General features: G+C 47.3%; 1 protein-coding gene and 1 long non-coding RNA gene across 14 annotated transcripts in view; one reads left to right on the forward strand and one right to left on the reverse strand.

Moving 5' to 3' along the window:
- MPRIP (myosin phosphatase Rho interacting protein) overlaps nucleotides 1-14,155 on the reverse strand; it is a 153,526-nt gene extending 139,371 nt beyond the window's left edge. For 5 of the 13 annotated variants that reach the window (XR_014541484.1, XR_014541485.1, XM_083585527.1 and 2 more), the window contains exon 1: nucleotides 12,587-14,124. Coding sequence is in view for 9 of the 13 variants with exons in the window: in XM_083585527.1 (XP_083441653.1) it covers nucleotides 12,587-12,706 (120 nt within the window). In the remaining 4 variants the exon portion in view is untranslated. Of the gene's footprint in view, nucleotides 1-12,586 lie in introns of all 13 variants that reach the window. The other 8 variants (XR_014541483.1, XM_083585522.1, XM_083585519.1 and 5 more) reach the window with 6 other exon arrangements.
- A 427-nt stretch (nucleotides 14,156-14,582) lies between these two features.
- Nucleotides 14,583-15,166, forward strand: LOC310749317. The gene is made up of 2 exons (XR_014541564.1): nucleotides 14,583-14,863; nucleotides 14,970-15,166. It is a non-coding gene; the product is annotated as an uncharacterized lncRNA (long non-coding RNA).
- The last annotated feature ends 6,014 nt before the right edge of the window (nucleotides 15,167-21,180 follow it).

Consider the following 21,180-nt stretch of genomic DNA (forward strand, 5'->3'; position numbering starts at 1 on the left):
CATCCATCCCCTCCACTGACTGGCAGCCTATCGCCAGGGTATCAGATATGAGTCTTTCCCCAGTGATGCTGCGTGTGACCTAGAGACCCTATGTCTGCAAAACATCCTTTCCACCACCAGGCAACATCCTCTCCTAGCATGCTCAATATCTCCAAATTTGCGGCAGCCCTGTAAGGTGGGCCAGCATTATTACGCCCATCCCGCAGATGGGAAAGTTGAGGCCGGGGAGAATGGCAGATTCCGCAAAGCCGCAGCTCTGAACTGTCACCCTAGACCTGGGCAACGTGTCTCTTTTGTTGGGAAACCCATTGCATTACCTATTATGCCATAAAAAACACCCTTTCCCACAAAAGCGCCTTTGTAAGGACTCCGCTACGAATTGTGAAGCTTTGTTTACAGTTTGCATAGAATAATCCTCCATTTACGGTGCGGTCAAAGTTTTGTCTGCTGAGCTCTCTTTGTCTGGAAGTCCGCCGTTCTTTGTCCTGTGACTCACTTTTATCTCCTTCTTCCATTATCATCCAAAATGCCCTGTGAACTCAAAGCGGGATTCTTGGAAAATATTTAAATTTAGGACCCACAAGCTACTGCTTCCCACACTGACATCCTGTGCAGTGACCCCCCACTCCGTGGAAGGGAGAGGGTTACACACAGCCTCAACCGTGGTGTTAGTCCTCATGACGGCAGAAGGAAACTCTTATCCGTTGAAGAGGCCTGTTCACAAGCCACAGACAGGATTGGTGCCAACAGCCCAATGACGCACACGTTTTTCAATTTATTGTATTATTCTTCTTATATTTATTTATGTCCCTGACGGGGGAATCAAGGCGGCTTTACACAAATTAAAAACATAGGTGAAATACAATGTTTTTAGCAACGGCGATCTCCCCTCCTGTAGCTTCCAGCAAATGGTATTCGGAAGCATTGATGCCTCTGACCATACATAAGCACGGAATTCGCATTTTCTGCGTGACAACCTTTCGGGTATTTTAGAAAAATTCTAACCCAGGCATCCCCAAACTCAGCTGTTTTGGGACTACAATTCCCATCATCCCTGACCACTGGTCTTGTTAGCTAGGGATGATGGGAGTTGTAGTCCCAAAACATCTGGAGGGCCGAGTTTGGGGGTGCCTGTTCTAACCTGTCCAGTCCCCCAGTCTTCTCTTTTAAACATAACAAGCTATGTCCAACCTCTGCAGCTCACAGACTCAGAAAATTGTAGTCGAATAGGACCCCTGAGCGTTGTCTAGTCCAGTGTTTCCCAACCCTGGGTCTCCAGCTGTTTTCAGACTACAGTTCCCATCATCCCTGACCACTGGTCTTGCTAGCTAGGGATGATGGGAGTTGTAGTCCAAAAACAGCTGGAGAACTAAGGTTGGGAAACACTGGTCTCGTCCAACCCCCTGAAATGTAGGAATCTCAAGAGATAGTTTGCCAGATGCAACTCCACAACCGGTATCTGAGACCCAACTCAAAGCATCTTTCGTGGAAAGAGAATTTGACCACATAAGAAGAACCTGCTGGATCAGGCCCACGGACAGGGCCGGATTCAGGTTTGATGAGGCCCTAAGCTACTGAAGGTAATGGGGCCCTTTATATGTCTAGCTGTCCTTTGTCAACAACAAATTGTCGCTTTTTTTGTGTTGCATATATGCTATATGGCAGGCATGGCCAAACTTGGCCCTCCAGCTGTTTTGGGACTACAACTCCCATCATCCCTAGCTAGCAGGACCAGTGGTCAGGGATGATGGGAATTGTAGTCCCAAAACAGCTGGAGGGCCAAGTTTGGCCATGCCTGCTATATGGTAATTTATGGACCTAATAGGTATCTAAAGCCATTTGCACATGTTGCCATGCATCCAGTCCATGCAGAATGGAGGCACCCTATACAGAGGTACCTCTAGTTGCGAATGGGATCCGTTCTGGAGCCCTGTTCGCAACCTGAAAGGAACGCAACCCACGTCTGCGCATGAGCAGGTTGCGATTCACCGCTTCTGCGCATGCACATGACGTCATTTTGTGCGTCTACGCATGCGCAAGTGGTGAAACCCGGGATGCAACCTGAAAAAAAGTATCGTGAAGCAAACGTAACAAGAGGTATGACTGTATATAGAAATGAGCAAACCAGTGATATTTGAGGGAGCAGGCTAGCAGGCGGGGCCCGTGACTTACATCATAGGAGCGTACACAACACAAAACACTGTTGCTGGATGTAGGTTTTATTTTATTTGTTTTTTATCTTATGTTTTGGAAATGTACATCCAGGTTTTTTTCCCCTTTAATTTTTTTGGGGGCCCCCAAGAGAGTGGGGCCCTAAGCTATAGCTTGTTTAGCTTATATACATAAATCTGGCCTAGCCCACGGCCCAGCCAGTCTGATCATCTTCACTGCCCTCAGATTGCCCCATATCATTACAAGTGCAAAACTCAGAAGTGGACACAGCAACAACTCAGCGTGCATCCGACACTTCCGTGCTTCACGTAAACTATTTGTGTGCGTGCAAAACTTGCAGCCATCCCTCTAAAGCAGGCCAGCGCCTCTGGAGAAAGGGCTGCAGTTCAGTGGCACAACATCCACCCGCCTTACGTACAGAAGGTATTGGGTTCAAATCTCTGGTATTTTTGGTGGTGTCAGAAAGATTTTGAGTACTCTTTCCATGGGGACCAGCTTTTATGCATTAAAAAAAAATTCCAGCGACACTCTTAACATTTGATGATCGGCTATTTTTAAAGCCTGCTCTGCCCTTGAGTTGTGAAACACTGGGATTTTATTGCTCTGCTACCATTTTCTCCCCGCATTTCTAACCTGCCCTGCTGCTGCTTGTTCAGCCCCCTCTGAGTGTTTATGAACAGAAACAGCAGGGTAAAAATTACTATCAATCATTATCAGCCTCTTGCAACAACACAAGATTACACATCAAAGGGGAAAAAAGCACGTTCAAGTATTCCAGCGATAATTAAAATAAACCTGTTGTGTGGCTCCTTTGAGATGGGGAAAAAGGCGAAAACAAAACAAAACTGGACTATAGAATCCTATGCATTACAAAGTTGCTAGAAGACCAAAGCACACCCGTTTCTTCTAACTGAGCTTGCTTTTGCTTATCTTGGGCCCAAGTTAACCTGTGGCCTTCAAATTTTGCTGGACTACAACCCCCTGAACCCTGACCACTAGTCATGCTGGCCAGGGGCTGGCGTGAAAGGAAATTCAACTTCTGGAGGACATCAACTTGGGGAAAGTTGAAATACAGGAATGACTAAAGCCACTGAGACTCTCTTCTGTGTACACACACACACACAGCCATCCTGCAGAGCGGCAGACTTGGCCTGGGAAGATCTGAGTTCAAGTTACGACTCACTCAGGAATGTGGCTTTGAACTGGTCATTTTCTCCTAGCCTAACATCCTTCAGAAGACGCTTGCAAGGGTAAAATGACATAATGACACTTTGGAGCAGAAAGGCTGGTGACTGTATTATTTTAGTAGTGGTAACAGCAATAATATTTGGTGTTTCGTGTGCTTTTTTGGGGGGCAAAAGATTCCTGCATCGCAGGCGGCTAGACTACGTGACCATCATGGTCCCTCCCAACTCTACAATTTATTTTTATTTGTTTTATTTCATAAGATTCATGCACCGCTTGATTGTAAAAAAAAAACAAAACCACACCAAACCCTCCATGTGGTTTACAAAAATAAATAAATCAGTAAAAACAGTTGAAAACAACTACAGTGGTACCTCAGGTTAAGTACTTAATTCGTTTTGGAGGTCCGTTCTTAACCTGAAACTGTTCTTAACCTGAAGCACCACTTTAGCTAATGGGGCCTCCCGCTGCCGCCGCGCCACCACAACACGATTTTTGTTCTCATCCTGAAGCAAAGTTCTTAACCTGAAGCACTATTTCTGGGTTAGAGGAGTCTGTAACCTGAAGCGTATGTAACCCGAGGTACCACTGTATCTAAAACACTGAGAAAAATCAAAATCAGCGGTGAACTGAGAACATTAAAATATACATCAACATTCTACATTTCTAGGGAGACTTAGAATCATAGGACTGTAGAGTTGGAAGGAACCACGGCGATCATCTAGTCCAATCCCCCAGGAATATTTCGCCCAACACGGGATTCGAACCCACAACCCTGAGATTCAGAGCCTTGCCTAAACGAAAATGTTTTCAGCTGGAACCAAAGAGAGTGCATCGAAGGCACCTGATGTCAACAGGCAGGGAGTTCCAAAGTGTAGCTGCTGCCACACTAAAAGATCGATGTCTTGCAAACACGGAACAAGTATTAAGTGGCACAGGGCCACCTCTGCAGATCAAAGCAGACAAGCAGGCATATATGGGGCAAAGTGATCTTGCAGGTAAACTGTTCAGAGCTTTACAGTGGATGCTCAGGTTGCAAACGTGATCCGTGTGGGATGCATGTTCACAACCCGCAGCATTCGCAACCCACAGTGGTGCATCTGCGCACGCACGGGTCGTGATTCGGCACTTCTGCGCATGTGCAAAGTGCGATTTAGCGCTCCTGCACATGCGCGACCGCCAAAATCTGGAAGTAAAGTGGTACCTCGGGTTACAGACGCTTCAGGTTACATATGCTTCAGGTTACAGACTCTGCTAACCCAGAAATAGTGCTTCAGGTTAATAACTTTGCTTCAGGATGAGAACAGAAATTGTGCTCCGGCGGCGCAGCGGCTGCAGGAGGCCCCATTAGCTACAGTGGTGCTTCAGGTTAAGAACAGTTTCAGGTTAAGTACAGACCTCCGGAACAAATTAAGTACTTAACCCGAGGTACCACTGTAACCCATTCCAGTACTTCCGGGTTTCGGTGGTCCGCAACTCGAAAAAACACAACCTGAAGCGACTGTAACCCGAGGTATGACTGTATATGCTAATAATAACCCCTTGAGCTTGGCTGGACAGCAAATCAGCAACCGGGGCAGGTCTCCCGGGTTTCTTACGGGGCTTCCTTTCCTTGCAGCAAAAGCATATTTTACGGAAACGGAGAAGAAAAAGCCTTATCAAGTTCTGTGGTCTCAGGCTACAGGAAATACAGAGTGTGTGATTTAGCAAAGCCCAACCCTTGGGGTTCAATCTGATCTGACCGCCAAGTCTTTGAACACATCAAAGGCTGCCAGCTGTTGAGTTTCAAATTGTATGCAAATGCCGCCGATCCTCTTTTGCAAAAAAACACCCAAACACAAGGAGCTCGCATTGCAACAGCACTACTTTTCTGGCAGGATCCGACCTTGCAGGAAAGGGCGCCACAACACATCTGGAAGCTTGCCACACGCTGGTGCTTCCTCCAGAATTCAAGGAGCACAAGCAAATCTCTCCCATAATGCTTTTCCTCCTGGCACCCAAGAATGGAGCTCGCCAGATCCCTGGCCCAGCAAGAACACGCCACCCCGGTGCCCACGATATGCCTGTGTTGCCAATGTATGGCAGCCTCCTGGTGTCCTTGGGCTCCCAACTTCCATCAGCGCCAGGCCATACGGTCAACAGCCAAGGATGGGGAATTATTATGGGATATGTAAAAATAGAAATGGTCTACAATTATTATTTAAAACAAAAAAAATTTTTTTTCTTTCCAGTAGCACCTTAAAGACCAACTAAGTTAGTTCTTGGTATGAGCTTTCGTGTGCATGCACACTTCGTCAGATACACACGTGCATGCACACGAAAGCTCATACCAAGAACTAACTTAGTTGGTCTTTAAGGTGCTACTGGAAAGAAAAATTTTTTTTTTGTTTTGACTATGGCAGACCAACACGGCTACCTATCTGTAACTGGAATTATTATTTAATTTACTTGCCGTTGCTAGAATCTGCATAACTGATATACAGATCACAGAATCTGGAACTAGACAAACCATTGCAATCACAGAGCAGTTAAGAAAAACATGGTACACTATATTGCTGATTGAACCAACTTATTTTTTCTGGAAGCCATTTAAGAAGACGAATAGATAAGTCTGGAAAAAGGGTCTTTGTTTATTAATTTTTCAGATAACAAATTTCAAGATGAAATCAAGCCTTGAGGTTTTTCTCCCTACGCTGCGATATTAATTTAGGTTTTTATTTCTGTTTCCATATCAAAACATTTTTATATTTGTGGCTTTCATTAGAGCTTAAACTCGTATTTGTAAATGCTTACACTTCTTTGAAGTGTATAATAGCCCCTTTTTTTGTACAAACAAGTATTTAAGGGGGAAAGGTTTTATTGAACCGCGTGTTGTGTTTTTAATCCTTCTGAATGGTTTATGCTTTTTAATTATAGTAATGTGCTCCAGGGGCCCTGTAACGAAGGACATAAAATTACATGTATCTTCCTATATGCATAAAAATGGAAGGCTGTCGTCACACAGCCCCCACTGGAGGATGAGCAGTGCTGCATCACAATCCTGGATTTGCATGAAGTCGGGATAGGGGTTGGTGCGATGCACAACCTCAATGGCTGTGGCATGGAAGTGGGTTAATGTGGGTTAATGGCAGGGAGGTTAGAGAGTGGAGCAAGCCTGGACGCAAACCCTAGTAAATAAATAAAAGTGCCGATTAAGTCATGACAGTGCAATTTGCAACTCACCAATCACACACCCCTCTGCTTAAAGGCGGGACTCACAAACCTCCTATACAGTGGTACCTTGGTTCTCAAACTTAATCTGTTCCAAAACCAAAGCGTTCCAAAATCAAGGTGCGCTTTCCCATAGAAAGTAATGCAAAATGGATTAATCCATTCCAGACTTTTAAAAACAACCCCCAAAACAGCAATTTAACATGAATTTTACTAACGAGACCACTGATCCATAAAATGAAAGCGATAAACAAAGTACTGCAGTCACACAATCAATCAATCAGTAGCTGAACTGGGTTCCACACAGTAACGAAAACGCAGAATGAATACAAAAACAGACAGGCCTCAGGGTAACACTCAAATCGGAAGCGTAACACTCAAAACGGAGCACGTTCGGCTTCCGAAAAATGTTCACAAACCGGAACACTTACTTCCGGGTTTGCAGTGTTTGGGTTCCAAGTTGTTTGAGTACCAAGGCATTTGGTGGTGGGATGACAACAAGTGGTCAGAGGGAGAAGAATGGGAAGAGGAGGTGTTGGGAGCTGAAGAGGGAACAGGGCTTAGTGAGCGGGGGGAGTCTATGGCAGAGAGCAGTCCAGACTCAGAGGCAGAAGCTGAAGACGGAGAGGAGGGAGGCCAAGAGGCAGAGAGGAGTCTGGATGGTGAAGAGGTACGGGTGTCTCCCCTTCATGCAACAAGCTCCCCTCCCCACTTGTCTCCCAGAACCAGAAGAGGCATGAAAAGGGCTGCGGAGGAGTTAGCTTCATGCAAGCGCAATCTCAGATTGCTTGGGGGAAACCCTGAAGAGGAAGGGACTTAGGCAGCTGTGAGGAGGCAGAGACTTTCAGCAACTGCTTCAGGGGGGGGGGCAATGCCTTTTGGAGATGAGTTGCTGCACTCATTAGTCCTGACCCTCGTGTCAATCCTGTTTCTGCTAACAAAGAGTTAACTCCAACTTTCTCTGTGTGATTTACTGCTGACTTGCTCCCGTCACCATATGATCTGACTCATGTGATCTGGTCACACGCCCACATCACAAATTTAAAGCACATGACTCCTCACCAAGTATTGTGAGAACTGTAGTTTCTTAAGGGTGCTGGGAACTGTAGCTCTGTGCAGGTAAACTGCAGGGTTCTTTTTTGGGGAGGGAGGGGAGCCATGCTTTTAAATGCATGGTGTGGAGGTGAAGTCTGGGTAGAGAGCCGCAAATTTCAGATTAAGGAGGAGAATTTTGAGATTAACCACCTGCTCAATCAAAGGATTTGTCTGCAGGATCCGAACTGGGTCTGCAAGCCTTTTGCAGCCGTCAGAGGGTTGGGAGACCAGGGTTCAAATCCCCTCTTGGCCACGAAGCTAGCTAGGTGACCTGGGGGGGCGCAATCACTGTGTCTCTCAGCCTAACCTACCTCACAGGGCTGTTGTAAGGATAACATGGGGAGAGCTATGTGCAGCACTCTGATCTTATTGGAGAAAAAGGCACGATATGAATGCAATCAAAAACACACCTAGGGTTAGACCAAAAGGTTCCTTCAACCTCCTACTAGCGGAAAGACTCAGGAAGAGAGAGTCCGCTTTCGCTCCTAGTTTTCTCCTAAGCATTGCAGGGGGTTGGACTAGATGATCCTCGGAACCCCTTCCAACTCTATGAGACTGATTTCAGCAGCTCAACTTTAGAGGTTAAGGTATGGTTACCAGTTTTTTTCAATGAATCCGGGGACACTTTTTTTTTTTCTTTTTTGAAGCTGAGTAGCAAGAGGGAGTCAGTAGTGGGGGTGGTGAGGCAAAAGACCCTGGGCCCAATCACACATGCATATTGTATAAAGGTGCAAAGCCCTTCTTTCGCACCCTGTGAAACATAAATGCACAGTTTTTAAAAAACTGGGCAACGGCTGCCCTCCCACGACTCCCAAGCCTCCCCCGATCTGTCAAACCAAAGGGGGAAGGGGCCAGGAGATCGGGGGAGGCTCAGGAGTCATGGGCAGGTAGCACGCTGTTGCCCAGTTTTTAAAAAACTCTGCGCATTTATGTTTCACAGGGTGCGAAAGAAGGGCTATGCACCTTGCCCACAGAGAAACAGTGCACCTCCTTGGCAACGGCCACCCGCCCACGACTCCCAAGCCTCCCCCATCAGTCAAAACAAAGGGGGAAGGGGGCAGGAGATCTGTACCACCGGACGTCCCCGGTTCCCCCTTGGCAGTGGCGGTGGCAGTGGCAGTCAACAGCCCGGAGCCAGCCAGAGCCAACTGCACTACCAGGCTGGCTCCGGGGACAGATTTGCAAATCTGGGGACTGTCCCTGGGAACCGGGGACGTCCGGTAACCCTAGGTTAAGGTCCTTTCAGCTGTTGCTATGGTTAAACAACCAAGGTTCAGAAACACCTGCCCATCTTCTGCAACCCACACAGAGATTATGCAATGGAATATGCAAGAGAACTCTCAGCCCATTTAGTGCAGGAAGGCAAGCAAGCAGCGGCTCCTTGCTGTAGAGTTGAGCTTACAACCAGTGAGGAGCACGTTGTCTGTAGCCTCTGACCAGGGAAGGGATAACCTGCCCTGTCACACAGCCAGGTATTTCTAGGGATCAGCTCCCAATTTGATAGCAGGAGAAACACACCCTGCAGATTGACAAAGGTGAACAGGGAGGCCCATGGTCATCAGAAGCAGCCACCCACAGTCAGTGCCAACTTACAAAAGTGGATTTACGGGCTGAAATCAGGGCAGGAAAGAGTAGAACGTGAACTCTGTACTAAATTGCTCCCAAACCATCATTTCCTGATCTTTTATGTGGGCCACTTGGAATTTTTAAAGCAATTCTGCATTCAGGTTCGTAGGGAATCGCCTCAGTAGACAGACCCAAGATAGAATCACAGACTTGTAGAATTGGAAGGAACTACGAGGGCCATCTAGTCTGACCCCATGTAGTGCAGGAATCTTTTGCGCAACGAGGGGCTTGAACCCAAAGCACTGAGGTTAAGAGCATCACGCTCTGCCAACTGAGCTATCCCATCTGTTCCAGCCTTCTTTTCCCACCCAGATGCCCCATGGAAACGCAGCCAGCAAAACTTTCTTCCCAGCGCATGGCATTCACACATAACACCCTCCTGGGAAAATGGGAGGCTCCGTTTTCCTTATTCAGCCCCAAGCTGGGAAACCTGTGGTCTTCGAGATGCTGCAGAGCTCCAGCTTCCACCAGGCCTGACCATCGGGCCTATGCTGACTGGGGCTGATGGAAGTCGGTAGCCCCAGTGCAACTGGAAGACACTGGGTCCCACTCCCCACACAGGAAGAAAGGGGGAGGCTGCTTTCGCACCCTGTTTGTGGGGCTCCCCAGAGGCACCTAGACCTGCTGATATTGCAGCTAACTGTGGCATCAGACTACAGGATGAACATTGTCCTGATTCAAAACAAGGTAGCATGGTAAATTTACGATGCGTTAGGTGGGTGTGTTTTCCCCCAAACCAAACCCTTGTCCTGTAATCATCAGCAAAACGAAACAGGCACTGAACGCAACAGAAACAAACCAGCTGGGTCCCTAAAGAGCTCTCGGTTGAGCGAAGCGCATTCACAAAAACGCAGAAACTGGTTATTTAAAAAACCATGCAGAAAAACACAAAAACGGCCTACTTTTCACACTCGACAGATGATGTTGAGGTGGCTCGCTTATGTCAGGGCTCTACCACTTCAGAATCGGCGGCGGTGGGGGGGAGTCGGTTCACACGCTTGAATGCTCCCCCCGTTATATATATAAACCTGCAGCAGTTTAAAGGGCACTTGGCACTCACCAACACGCCCCCCCGGGGTGCACAGCTGCCCATAGAGGCTTTTTCTCAGCACCCGCAGGGCCACCCACCCAGCCTTGCTGAAATGAGGCAGGAACGAAGCATTCCATTGTAGCCAACACACTAGAGCAGAACGTGTGCTTGGCTGGCGCGTGGGAAGGGCTGGCATGACAGGTGTGCAAACACACCCACCGGACCCAACAGATTGGTGCATGTGCACATGCACACACACACACACACACACGATCTTCTTATTCTATGTACATTACTTTGGGGGGTGTGGTTTTTCAATTGAGAGGTGCACAGAGATGCGCTCAACCACGTGGCAGGCCCCCGACCCAAAATTCAAGGGGTGCAGTTCCAGAAACAGGGTGACCATAACCGCCCTGAGACCTGCAGGTACAGGGCAGCATGCAAATTTAATTCATTGTTCATCATCTCACCTGAGCGACCCAGGCCAGGCTTGCTACCTTACCAAGCAATACCCTAATCTTAAGAAGTAGGCAGGGTACATGTGTATTTATTTACTGAACACATCTATAGCCCAACTTCTTCCCCAGTGACTGGCTTCTGAGGTCACCCAGGGAGCTTCATGACCAGGTGAGGATTCGAACCCAGGTCTCTCCCAGGTCCTAGTCTTGTCTAACCAGGACACCACACTGGCTCTCAAGGAACTTAAGCAGGAAGGTTGTTTAAATCCTGCCTTTAACAAAATGTTCCCATTTGATTCCCCACCCTCTGTCTTATGCTGGATCTAATGTGTTTATTGTCATGAGATGCTTTTGAGTTACACTTTGTTTACAAAAAAGGTGACAAATAAGTTTGATATAAATATATAAGTAAAACTCCCTCCCTTGAACAAGAGAGTGAAACTATACCCCTTTTCAGCAAAACAAATGCAGAGTTATTTATCTGTCGGGCTTTCTTCTGTTGTTTTTTTTTAATGGATGGAAAGAGAGAAATTAGCCACATCACAAATTTGCTCCATGATTCACCCTAAACAGCAAGAAGGAGAGAAAAGCAGAACTTGCAAAGAACCAGAAAGCAGCTGCTGTTGCTTGAAGAACCCCTGGCCAAACCCTGAGCCCCTCCAGGCTTTGTGCAAACACTTCTGATCAGTTATGCACTTGTACAAAGCTGCTCAGAGAAATACATTTTTTCCATATTAGCTTCCAGATTACATTATCTCTCTCTGTGTGTGTGTGCCCCCTCCCCCTCCCAGCTCTGCAATATGACTGATCTCATTTCCATAATAGGATTGTAACCATGGATGTCAGAAGTAGTGTGGAATGAGGAGGGGGAGGGTGGGAACAGAAGCAACCGATTGTTTGATCATCAGCCCAGGGAGGGATGTGCTTCACCCACACCCCTCCCGCCACTACTTATGGGGTGCATATACAGAATATCGTGTTTATCAACAGCAGCCTGAACAGGAGGAGGGTGTGTTTTAAAGACATGCTTCTGCACCGCACTTGAATTCAATGGTCCCAGATTCTGCCATTTACACCTACACGACTTTTAAAAATAAATAAATTGCAAGGGCAAATTTACAAAGGGTTTACCTAAAAAAATAATAAATAAATAGCCTCTCCCAGACGCCCGGCTCTGCCTGCCTTTGATATGGTGGAGACAGGCTTTTGGAAACATTTTAAGGTTCTAACCCTCAAGGTGACGGGGAGAGAAATGTTTGCAGCAAGAGCTGGTGTCCTGGTTAGCAATCCAGAGGCCTTGCATGGGTGGCGCGTAGATGTTAAAATTCCCTTCTGCAGGCTAACAATTCCAGTCAGAAAGATTAATAGATTAGGAAGAGAAGAGAAACCCGTTTTGATTCCACTCCCCAAAAATAAAAAAATATAATCTCCTTTTTTTTACATAAATGATTCAGAAAGTGTTGACATCACAAAGTGGTTCTGTTGTGCGCGTGTCACGGTTATGAGGTCACACTTCTGGTCAAAGTCAAAAGGGGAGGAAAGAACACAGATACATTCTTTTCCTGTTTGCAAAAGAATAAAGCAACTGTGGCCAGTGGCCTTTTCAAATTACATCCTCCCTCTTCCACTACTTCAGTATTATAAACAGGCAGGCAGGCAAGGCCTGCTCCACTGCTGTCGTTTAACAATGTGTGCAGCAGCAGCAGCGCTCAGTAGGAGCCACCTTCAAGTACAGGAATAACTGCAAATATTGCGCTTAGAATCCTCCACCTCCTGACACCAAAACGCCCTCTCTCAACCCACGTCTCACCTGGTTCAGATCTTCATCGTTGAGCAAGTGCGACTCGCGAGGCTTAAAACAATTCTGGCATTTGCTCTTGTTAAAAATGTTAGCTTGAAATTTCCTGCAGGGATTATCTTTAGCAGACATGGCGTTGTCTACCCAGGGAAGAAAGGAAAACAGGAGGGCGAGAAAGAGGCCAGAAATCAGAGCTTCTCCTTTCCCAACTTTCGTCCACTATTTTAAAAGAGGAATAAAGGGGAGGGACCCAAAAACACACAATGTGCAAGCTTCGTTCTCCTTTGTATAAATATTTCTCTATGTATAAAAAAAGCAGGATCCTTTTAAAAACCAAGAGTGGAAACCGACCAGGGCCAAATCCCTTTCATCTGCCTGCTAGGCCACAAACACCTCCTCGCGAGCAATCCAGAGCAACAGAGAATCTGGCGTGCAAGAACATCCCGATTTTATTTATTTTTTCGCCAGAGGCAAACGAAACAACAACAAAAACTGGCGTGGAGGAAATGGTAAGAAGAGGGAAAAAAATTATGTGGCCCCGGAGCAGGCAAGATAAAGCAGATCGGGGCTTGCAAACCAAACAGCTCCCCAAATCTGGATCTCTGAGGCTCCAGGAGGTTGCCAGAAAAAAGAGGGAGCGAGAGAGAAAAGCGGATGGAGGAGAAAAAAAGAAAATCCCAGCTGTCAGGGCAGGTCGGCCTTCGACGGAGCAGAAAGTGGGCAGATCCCGGAGGAGAGGAGCGAGGAGCAGCGGTGCGCTTTCGAAGGAGGGATGCTGAGAGCCTTGCGCGCAGACTTGCTCCTATCCTGGTCGGCGTCCTCAGGCGCAATTTCCGCGCAGGATCCCGAAGCGCGCTTGCAAAGGGCCGACCGCCGCTTCCAGAGGGGATCCATGTTGCTGCTGCCGCCGCCGCTTCATCCCCACCGTCCGGAGGAGGAATTAATCCAGAGGGATAAATCCAGAAGGTAATGTGATTTCTCCCCCTTTTAAGTTAACCTTTGCAAAAAAAAAAACCAAACCCCGAAACAGCAGCTGAGCCCAGAAAAAAAGAGCGAGACGAGGAGGGCGCCCGTCTCCCTCGCCAAATAATCCAACTTCTCCCCAACGCCGGGAGGCGGCGAGGCAAGGGGGGGGGGTGAATCCTGCCGGGCCTCAGCACCAATCCGGAACGGAGCCCGGTCCTCCCGGCGCCTTGCAAAAGGCCTTCTCGCCGCTCCAGCCGCCACCGCCTCCTCCCGCTCTCGGGCTGCCCCTCCAAGGGGGAGGGAAGGAAGGAGGGGGGGGGAGGAAACGCCTGGATTCCTCTCGCCCCTTTCTTTTCCTGTATTCTTCTGCTGCTGCTTTAGGGCTTGCAGGGGGGCATTTTGCATGCAAAAGCCACCCAGCCCCCGCGCTCTCTTCTCTCTCTTTCCCCCAGCTTTTTTTCCCCCTTTCCCCCTCTTTGCACCAAATGTTTGCAAGCAAAAAAAAAAAAAGAAGAGGAGGAATTTAAAGGGGGGCGGGGAGCGGGGGAGGGAATCCTCACGCGCTCTCCGGGTTTGGGGGGAGGGGGCACTCCTACTCCTCCTCCTCTTCCCATTTAATTGACGTGGAGGGATATCCAATGGCAGGCAGCGAGTGGATGCTAACAAAAGGAGACGCTGCCCAATCCAGAGAGAGGGAAGGGAAGGGAGGGGTGTTTGGTGCGCAATGTGCAAAATGCATGCGACCCAAAAGCGGAGATGGGGGTGGGATTGGAGGCTGGGCTGTTTCCTCCCCACCCCACTCCTTAAAATCGGGTTTGGTGGACGCGTGCGTTTGGCACCGGTGGTGGATTGATTTGCGCTTCCCGGACGCCGGTCCTTCCCCCGCCCACCCCCCATGAAAAAGCAGCAGCATAATTTGGAGATTGAAAGCCCTTTTTGCAAAGGAAAAGGGCCTCCTTCATTGTTCTTTTCCTCCTACAAACGGCGGTTTCTTCCTTCGCAGTGAAATCGGGAAAGGCGTCCGCATTTGCAAAGCGCGCTTCTGGCGCGCACCTTTGCGCAAACGCCACGCTGCTTGGTTTCCCGGCTCGCTCTCGCCCGAACCGCCCGTTGTTTCAAAGCAAATAAAAAGTAGCGCAGTTGTTTGGCAGGAAGCCCGCTGGAGATCGAGGCCGCTCGCATCCCGAGGGAACACGGGTGCGTGGTTTGCACGTCGGAAAGTGCCACGGAGGACGAAGCGCGCCCGGCATCTGCGGGGAAGGGTGGCTCCATCGTCACGGCTTCGCCCCAGGCGCCCTTGGCGCAATAATCCCCGCTGTACAGGTAGATGCCTGGAAGAAAGGAAGGAGAAACAGAAGTATCGCAGTTCCCTGTGCTTGTGTCACGTGCTGAATAATCATAAATAACAATAATACCCTTTTTTCACCAGCAGGTCCCCCGGTCCGGTTCTACTAGAGCAATTTCAAACTTACAAAAACAGTTATTACATTGACAAGACCAAGGTGTGTCACTTGGTCGGAGAGGCAAATGGATGCTCTGGCTTTGTATAAAATTATCCCGAGCTTTCTCTGGAAGAAGAAATTCCATGCTGCTTAAATCTAAGGGGTATGCATATACTGTATTTTTTGCTCTATAAGACTCACTTTTTTCCTCCTAAATAGTAAGGGGAAATGTATGTGCATCTTATGGAGTGAATGCAAGCTGCACAGCTATCCCAGAAGCCAGAACAGCAAGAGGGATCGCTGCACAGCGATCCCTCTTGTTGTTCTGGCTTCTGAGATTCAGATTTTTTTTCTTGTTTTCCTCCTCCGAAAACTAGGTGCGTTTTATGGTCTGGTGCGTCTTATAGAGCAAAAAATACGGTAAATGATTTTTAAACAACAAACAAAAAACCCAGAAATGATTGGAAACGTTGGTTTTTTTGCAAGATGGAAAAATATTACTTATTAGTTCTGAATTAAGAAGTGTTCAAACGTTTGTGTTGTTATTTATCAAGCGCGGCGTTAACCAACAGATGGGGAAATGTCCTAATAATGCTAATTAAAAAATGTGTTCTCCTTGGATGTTATCTGCAATATGTGTTTATGCAGAAGTCAATGCCACCAAGGAAAGCGTTTATGGACTTGAACATTTTAGGGAGCCGTTCTGTACCAAGTCCATCCAGTTCAGTAGGATCCTACAGTGATCCTAAGCAGGCTTCATAGGGGTGTAAGCCCCACTGAGCACAATGGAATCATAGAATTGCAGCGCTGGAAGGGATCCCCAGGGTCATCTAGTCCAACCCCCTGGAATGCAGGAGTATGCAACTGTTCCATGTGGGGATCGAACCTGCAACCTTGGCATCATCAGATTGCTTCCCTAGCATATGCGCCCTGGATTGTAAAGATGCAAGATTTCAGTCGCTGCGTTTTGCTTACCATTTCTGTTTCTGAAACGCACAAATATATTAGTTGGAAATTTCTATTTAAAAACACCCCTGAGTATGCTCATCCCTGTTCCCCTTTTCCAGCCTGAGGGCCACATTCTCTGCTAGGCAGCCTTCCAGGGGCCGCCTTCCAAGGGGAGGCGGGGCCAGAGGCAAGAGCGGGAGGAGCAATGAATAGAATGCAAATTTCCCCTTTCTATCCTCCAACCAAGCAAGCAGGAGGGCTTGTCTGAGTCCACGGCACATCCCAGCCAGACCAAAATACTCCAGGAGGGTGCAATGCAGGCCATTAAGAGGGTGTGCCTGGGGAGAGTTCTGAGAGCTGGGCAGAGAAGCCTGGAGTGCCACATTCAACTAGTACACAGCATGGCCAAATTTGGCCCTCCAGCCATTTTGGGACTACAATTCCCATCATCTCTGACCACTGGTCCTGTTAGCTAGGGATGATGGGAGCTGTAGTCCCAAAACAGCTGGAGGGCCGAGTTTGGCCATGCCTGCAGTATGCAGATGTTGATTGACTTCATCTCCCATCATCCCCTGCCCATTGGCCATGCTACCTGGGGCTGATGGGAGTTGGGAGTCCAGCCTCTTCTGGAGGGCTACAGGCCCCCTTTCATATAATCATAGACTTGGAAGGGACCCCAAGGGCCATCTAGTCCAACCCTCTGCCATGCAAGAATCTTTGCCCAACGTGGGGCTCGAACTCAAGGCCCTGAGATGATGAATCTCATGCTCTGCCAGCTGAGCTACCCCATTACGCTTAAATCGATGCATATGCTATATACACTTCAGCCAAGGCACTCATTGCTATCATTTCCCTCCCCTTTCTTCTCTCTATGTGCATACCATAGCTTTAAAGCACACTCTTTCCCTCAAAGAATTCTGGGAACTGTAGTTTACCCCTCACAGAGTTCCCCTTCCCAGCAAGCCTTAACAAACTACAGCACCCAGAATTCTTTGAGGGTATGAAATGTGATTCAAGTGAGCTTTAAAGGCGTAACATGTACGTAGCCTTTATTTCTTTACATATATAGAGTGGTACCTCGGGTTAAGAACTTTATTCGTTCCGGAGGTCCATTCTTAACCTGAAACTGTTCTTAACCTGAGGTACCACTTTAGCTAATGGGGCCTCCCGCTGCCGCTGCGCCACTGCTGCATGATTTCTGTTCTCATCCTGAAGCAAAGTTCTTAATCCGTGGTACTATTTCTGGGTTAGCGGAGTCTGTAACCTGAAGTGTATGTAACCTGAAGCGTATGTAACCCGAGGTACCACTATATAATCTATGCCACTCTTTCATTAAAAAGAAAAAGAAAATCTCATAGCTGCTTTCCAAAAAAGTACAGTGGTACCTTGGGTTAAGTACTTAATTTGTTCCGGAGGTCCGTTCTTAAACTGAAACTGTTCTTAACCTGAGGCACCACTTTAGCTAATGGGGCCTCCTGCTGCTGCTGCGTATGTAACCCGAGGTACCACTGTACATTGAAACCAGACTTCTCCTGTGAAATTTTGGAGGGTGACTTAGCGGAGGCCTTGCTAGATTCCTTTCATAATGGTGCAAAGAGAGAGAGGTCCATTTTGCTGCCAGGACAACAGGTGCAGAACATGGAGGGGTGGTTTTTTTTGGTCTTTTTTTTTCAGCTCCCTTTCATCCAGTTCCCTCTGCCTGCTCCCAAGGGTGGTGGCTCTGGCTGGGTGCCAACGCTGCGAATTTGAAAGGCACCCTTTGTGCTCGCTTGGCCCCTTGGCTCATTAACCACCCCGCGAGAGCGTTTCAGCCTTAAGGTCCAAGGTGCTTTCTTGGGAGGAGGGCTCTGCAAAAATTCCTTCCTGGGACAGCCGCTCCCTGCCCTGAGTTTGCTCTGCACTATTATGACTCCCTCCTACATTACAAACACCATCAGCCTGGAACCTCCTGTTTGCTTTAGTTTAGTGGATTGTTTTAACCGTGTGGCAAAGCACCAAGATCCACCCAAGGCTTAATTTCGAAAGTATATATAATCGGAGAGACGGAGAGGAAGGAAGGATGGAAGAGGAGGAGGAAGAAGAAATGCAACCTGCTCTCCTGGAAGCATTTGCCCTAAAGCCAGGAGTGCACCTATACATTTAATGCACATGCCCAAGAATCCTGGGAAATATAGTTTGTGAAGGGTGCTGGGAATTGTAGCTCTGAGAGGGAATAAATTATCGTTCCCAGGATTCTTTTGTGTGGGGTGGGTGTGCTTAAACGTATGTTGCCTACACAGCCCAGGTGCATGTTCATGAGTTGTGATTAGTCAGTGGGGAAATGGGAAGACACTTTGTACATGCTCAGAGGTATTTCCCACACCCTTCCAACGTTTCACAGGTGAAAGTAAAAGACATCTCCCCCGCCCCCACTCCCTCAGACAGCTTTTCTCATTCTCTTTCCTATTCCTCCCTCGATGAATTTTATAGTGTTGAAGACTTCCACCAGTATCCTGCACAGTGGTACCTCGGAAGTCGAACGGAATCCGTTCCGGAAGTCCGTTTGACTTCCAAAATGTTCAGAAGTCAAGGCGCAGGTTCCAATTGGCTGCAGGAAGCTCCAGCAGCCAATCAGAAGCCGCGGAAGCCACATCAGATGTTTGGGTCCCAAAGAACATTCACAAACCGGAACACTCCCTTCCGGGTTTGCAGCGTTCGGGAGCCAAAACGTTTGACTTGCAAGGTGTTCGGGATCCAAGGTACGACCATATGTTTTATTTATTCTGCCACAGTCTGTCCTTCACTGATTTCTTTAAAACATGATTTTGTTACATATTTAGGTATTAATATCCTGTTTCTCAAGTAGGGGGGAGAGATCCTTCATAAAGTGGCTTGAAATACGGCTAAACTACTATTATAAAGCTATAAAAATGCTGACACATGATTTAATCTGTGTTTAGCTTATTGTTTATTTTAATTATTATTTGACTGTTTTAAACAGCTGTTTTTAACTGTTTTTATTTACAATTCTTGTTGTTTGTAAACTGCTCTGTTTTTCCTTACAATCAAGCAGTATGCAAGTTTTATGAAATAAAAGACTGGATCCTATGCCACGCCACCAAAAGATGAGGACTGTTACACCCTCCTCTAAAAGGAGGCGTGAGCAGCGTCAACATCCCAAATCTCCAGAGTCCAGGCTATATTTCCTTGCAGAAGATGCCGTCCTGCATCTCGCTGACACATTTTGCTAAAGCGATGCTGCCTGCCTTGTTTGATGCAGGGCCCAGAGACCTGCCCCAGCCAGCCAGCCTGCCTCCATATTGTCATAACGTTGGTAAATAAATATGAATAGAATTGTGGTTTGTTTGCAGCTGGGAGGGAGCTCTCTTGTGTGTCAAAGGTGGCTTTGATCACCTCCACACCGTCTTAACCACCAGCGCCTGGCTGGGAGGCGGACGTTTATTCTCCTCCACTGAAAGGCAAATAAACCCACGAAGGGGCAAGAAGATCACTCCTGTCTCCAGTTCCTGGGCCATTTTTTAAAATAATTTTTATTTTTTTGCCAAAATCAAAAATCCAAGGCCAGCCCAGAAAAGCAGCCAACAAGAAGAAGCTTCAGCTTTTTAATATTGCTTTTTTAATTTTATTTTTAATTGGGCTGGTTTTTGCTGACGTGAGAACCTTTAGGACGAAGAGCTACATAGAAATTCAATTAATAAACTAAAAATTTAACACGATGAATACCACAGGCAACTGCTAAACCCTTATATAGCAAAATGCACACTTTTAATGCACCAAGCACCACATATTGTTGAATGTTACCTTCTGCTGAATGGTTCTGGGTCAGAATTATGAGTGTTCTGTGTTCCAGATGCATTTCACGCCATCCTATGGAAAGAATCCCAGGGACGAGATAGACAAGCAAAAATTCATTGCAGTACACGGTACATCAATTCTAAATTGATTTTCCTTATTTGTTCATTTAAAAAAACAACACCCCAATCTAGAAGCCTTTAGTAGTAGTAGTACATAGTAGTAGTAGTTATTTATTATTTATACCCTGCTCATCTGGGTGGCTTCCAACAAAATATTAAAAATACAGTAAAACATCAGACATTAAAAACTTCCTTAAACAGGGCCGCCGTCAAATGTCTTCTAAAAGCCAGATAATTGTTTATTTCCTTAACATCTGATACAGGGCAGGTGCCACTACTGAGAAAGCCCTCTGCCTACTTAGGTATTTGCAACTGCAGGATACTATTGCTCCAGGGTGAAATTTGTACAGTTTACCAAATAGTTCACCACCTCCTGCTGTTTCTGGTGCGAGCATTTCCTAGGCAACAGAGTGTATTGCTTTGATGGGTTAAGTATTTATTTTATGATGATGGGCACACACAAGCCTGTTGCTCTGCATGACTGGGAGTTGTGTTCATAGCTTTCCTCCCTGTCCCTCAGCCCCATCGGGCCAGAGAGGGGAAGGAGGGGGTAGCTCCGTTAGTAGAGCATGAGGCTCTTAATCTCAGGGTTGCGGGTTTGAGCCTCGCGTTGGGCAAAAGATTCCTGCATTGCAGCAGGTTGGACTAGATGACCCTCCTGGTGCCCTGATTCGTGAGTGTGCATCTCCCTTGAGGGCTTTCTCCCCAATCCTATGAAGAGCACAATATTTGGAAATGCTCAGCATATGCTACAGTGGCACATGCAGGCACACAAACATCGCATGCTCTAAAGCAGTCTGTGCATGCACGCACACAATCTACTCCCATATTCGTCAACCTTGGGTCCCCAGATGTGGGTGGAATACAACTCCCATCATCCTTGACTATTGGGCTAAGCTGGCTGTGGATGATAGGCATTGTAGTCCACTTACATCTGAGGACCCAAGTCTGAAGAACAACAATCTACTCCAACCAGGTACCTTCCAGATGTTTTGGACTGCAACCACGGCCCCCAGCCAACATGGCCATGCTGCCTAAAGCTGATGGGATTTGTAGTCCAAAAGATCTGGCAACCATGAGGTTGGCAATGGCTGATTTAGCTAGTATGATCTTCTGCCCGCCCCGTTCTGGTCCACTTCAGCTGAGTCAGACCTACCACACAGGCCGGCACCAAGCGGGTGAGTCACCAAAACCACTTGCGTCCAGGAAATGAATTAAAGATGCATTTTTTTGAGAGGCAGGAGCCGAACGGCTCTGCTGAAAGATCGTTTTTGCAACTCCTGAAACCCGCCCACCTCTCGTTTATTTCTGTGCATGACCGATACTATTAATCATG

Source organism: Podarcis filfolensis (assembly GCF_964270895.1).
Source record: "Podarcis filfolensis genome assembly, chromosome: 14".
NCBI lineage: Eukaryota > Metazoa > Chordata > Lepidosauria > Squamata > Lacertidae > Podarcis > Podarcis filfolensis.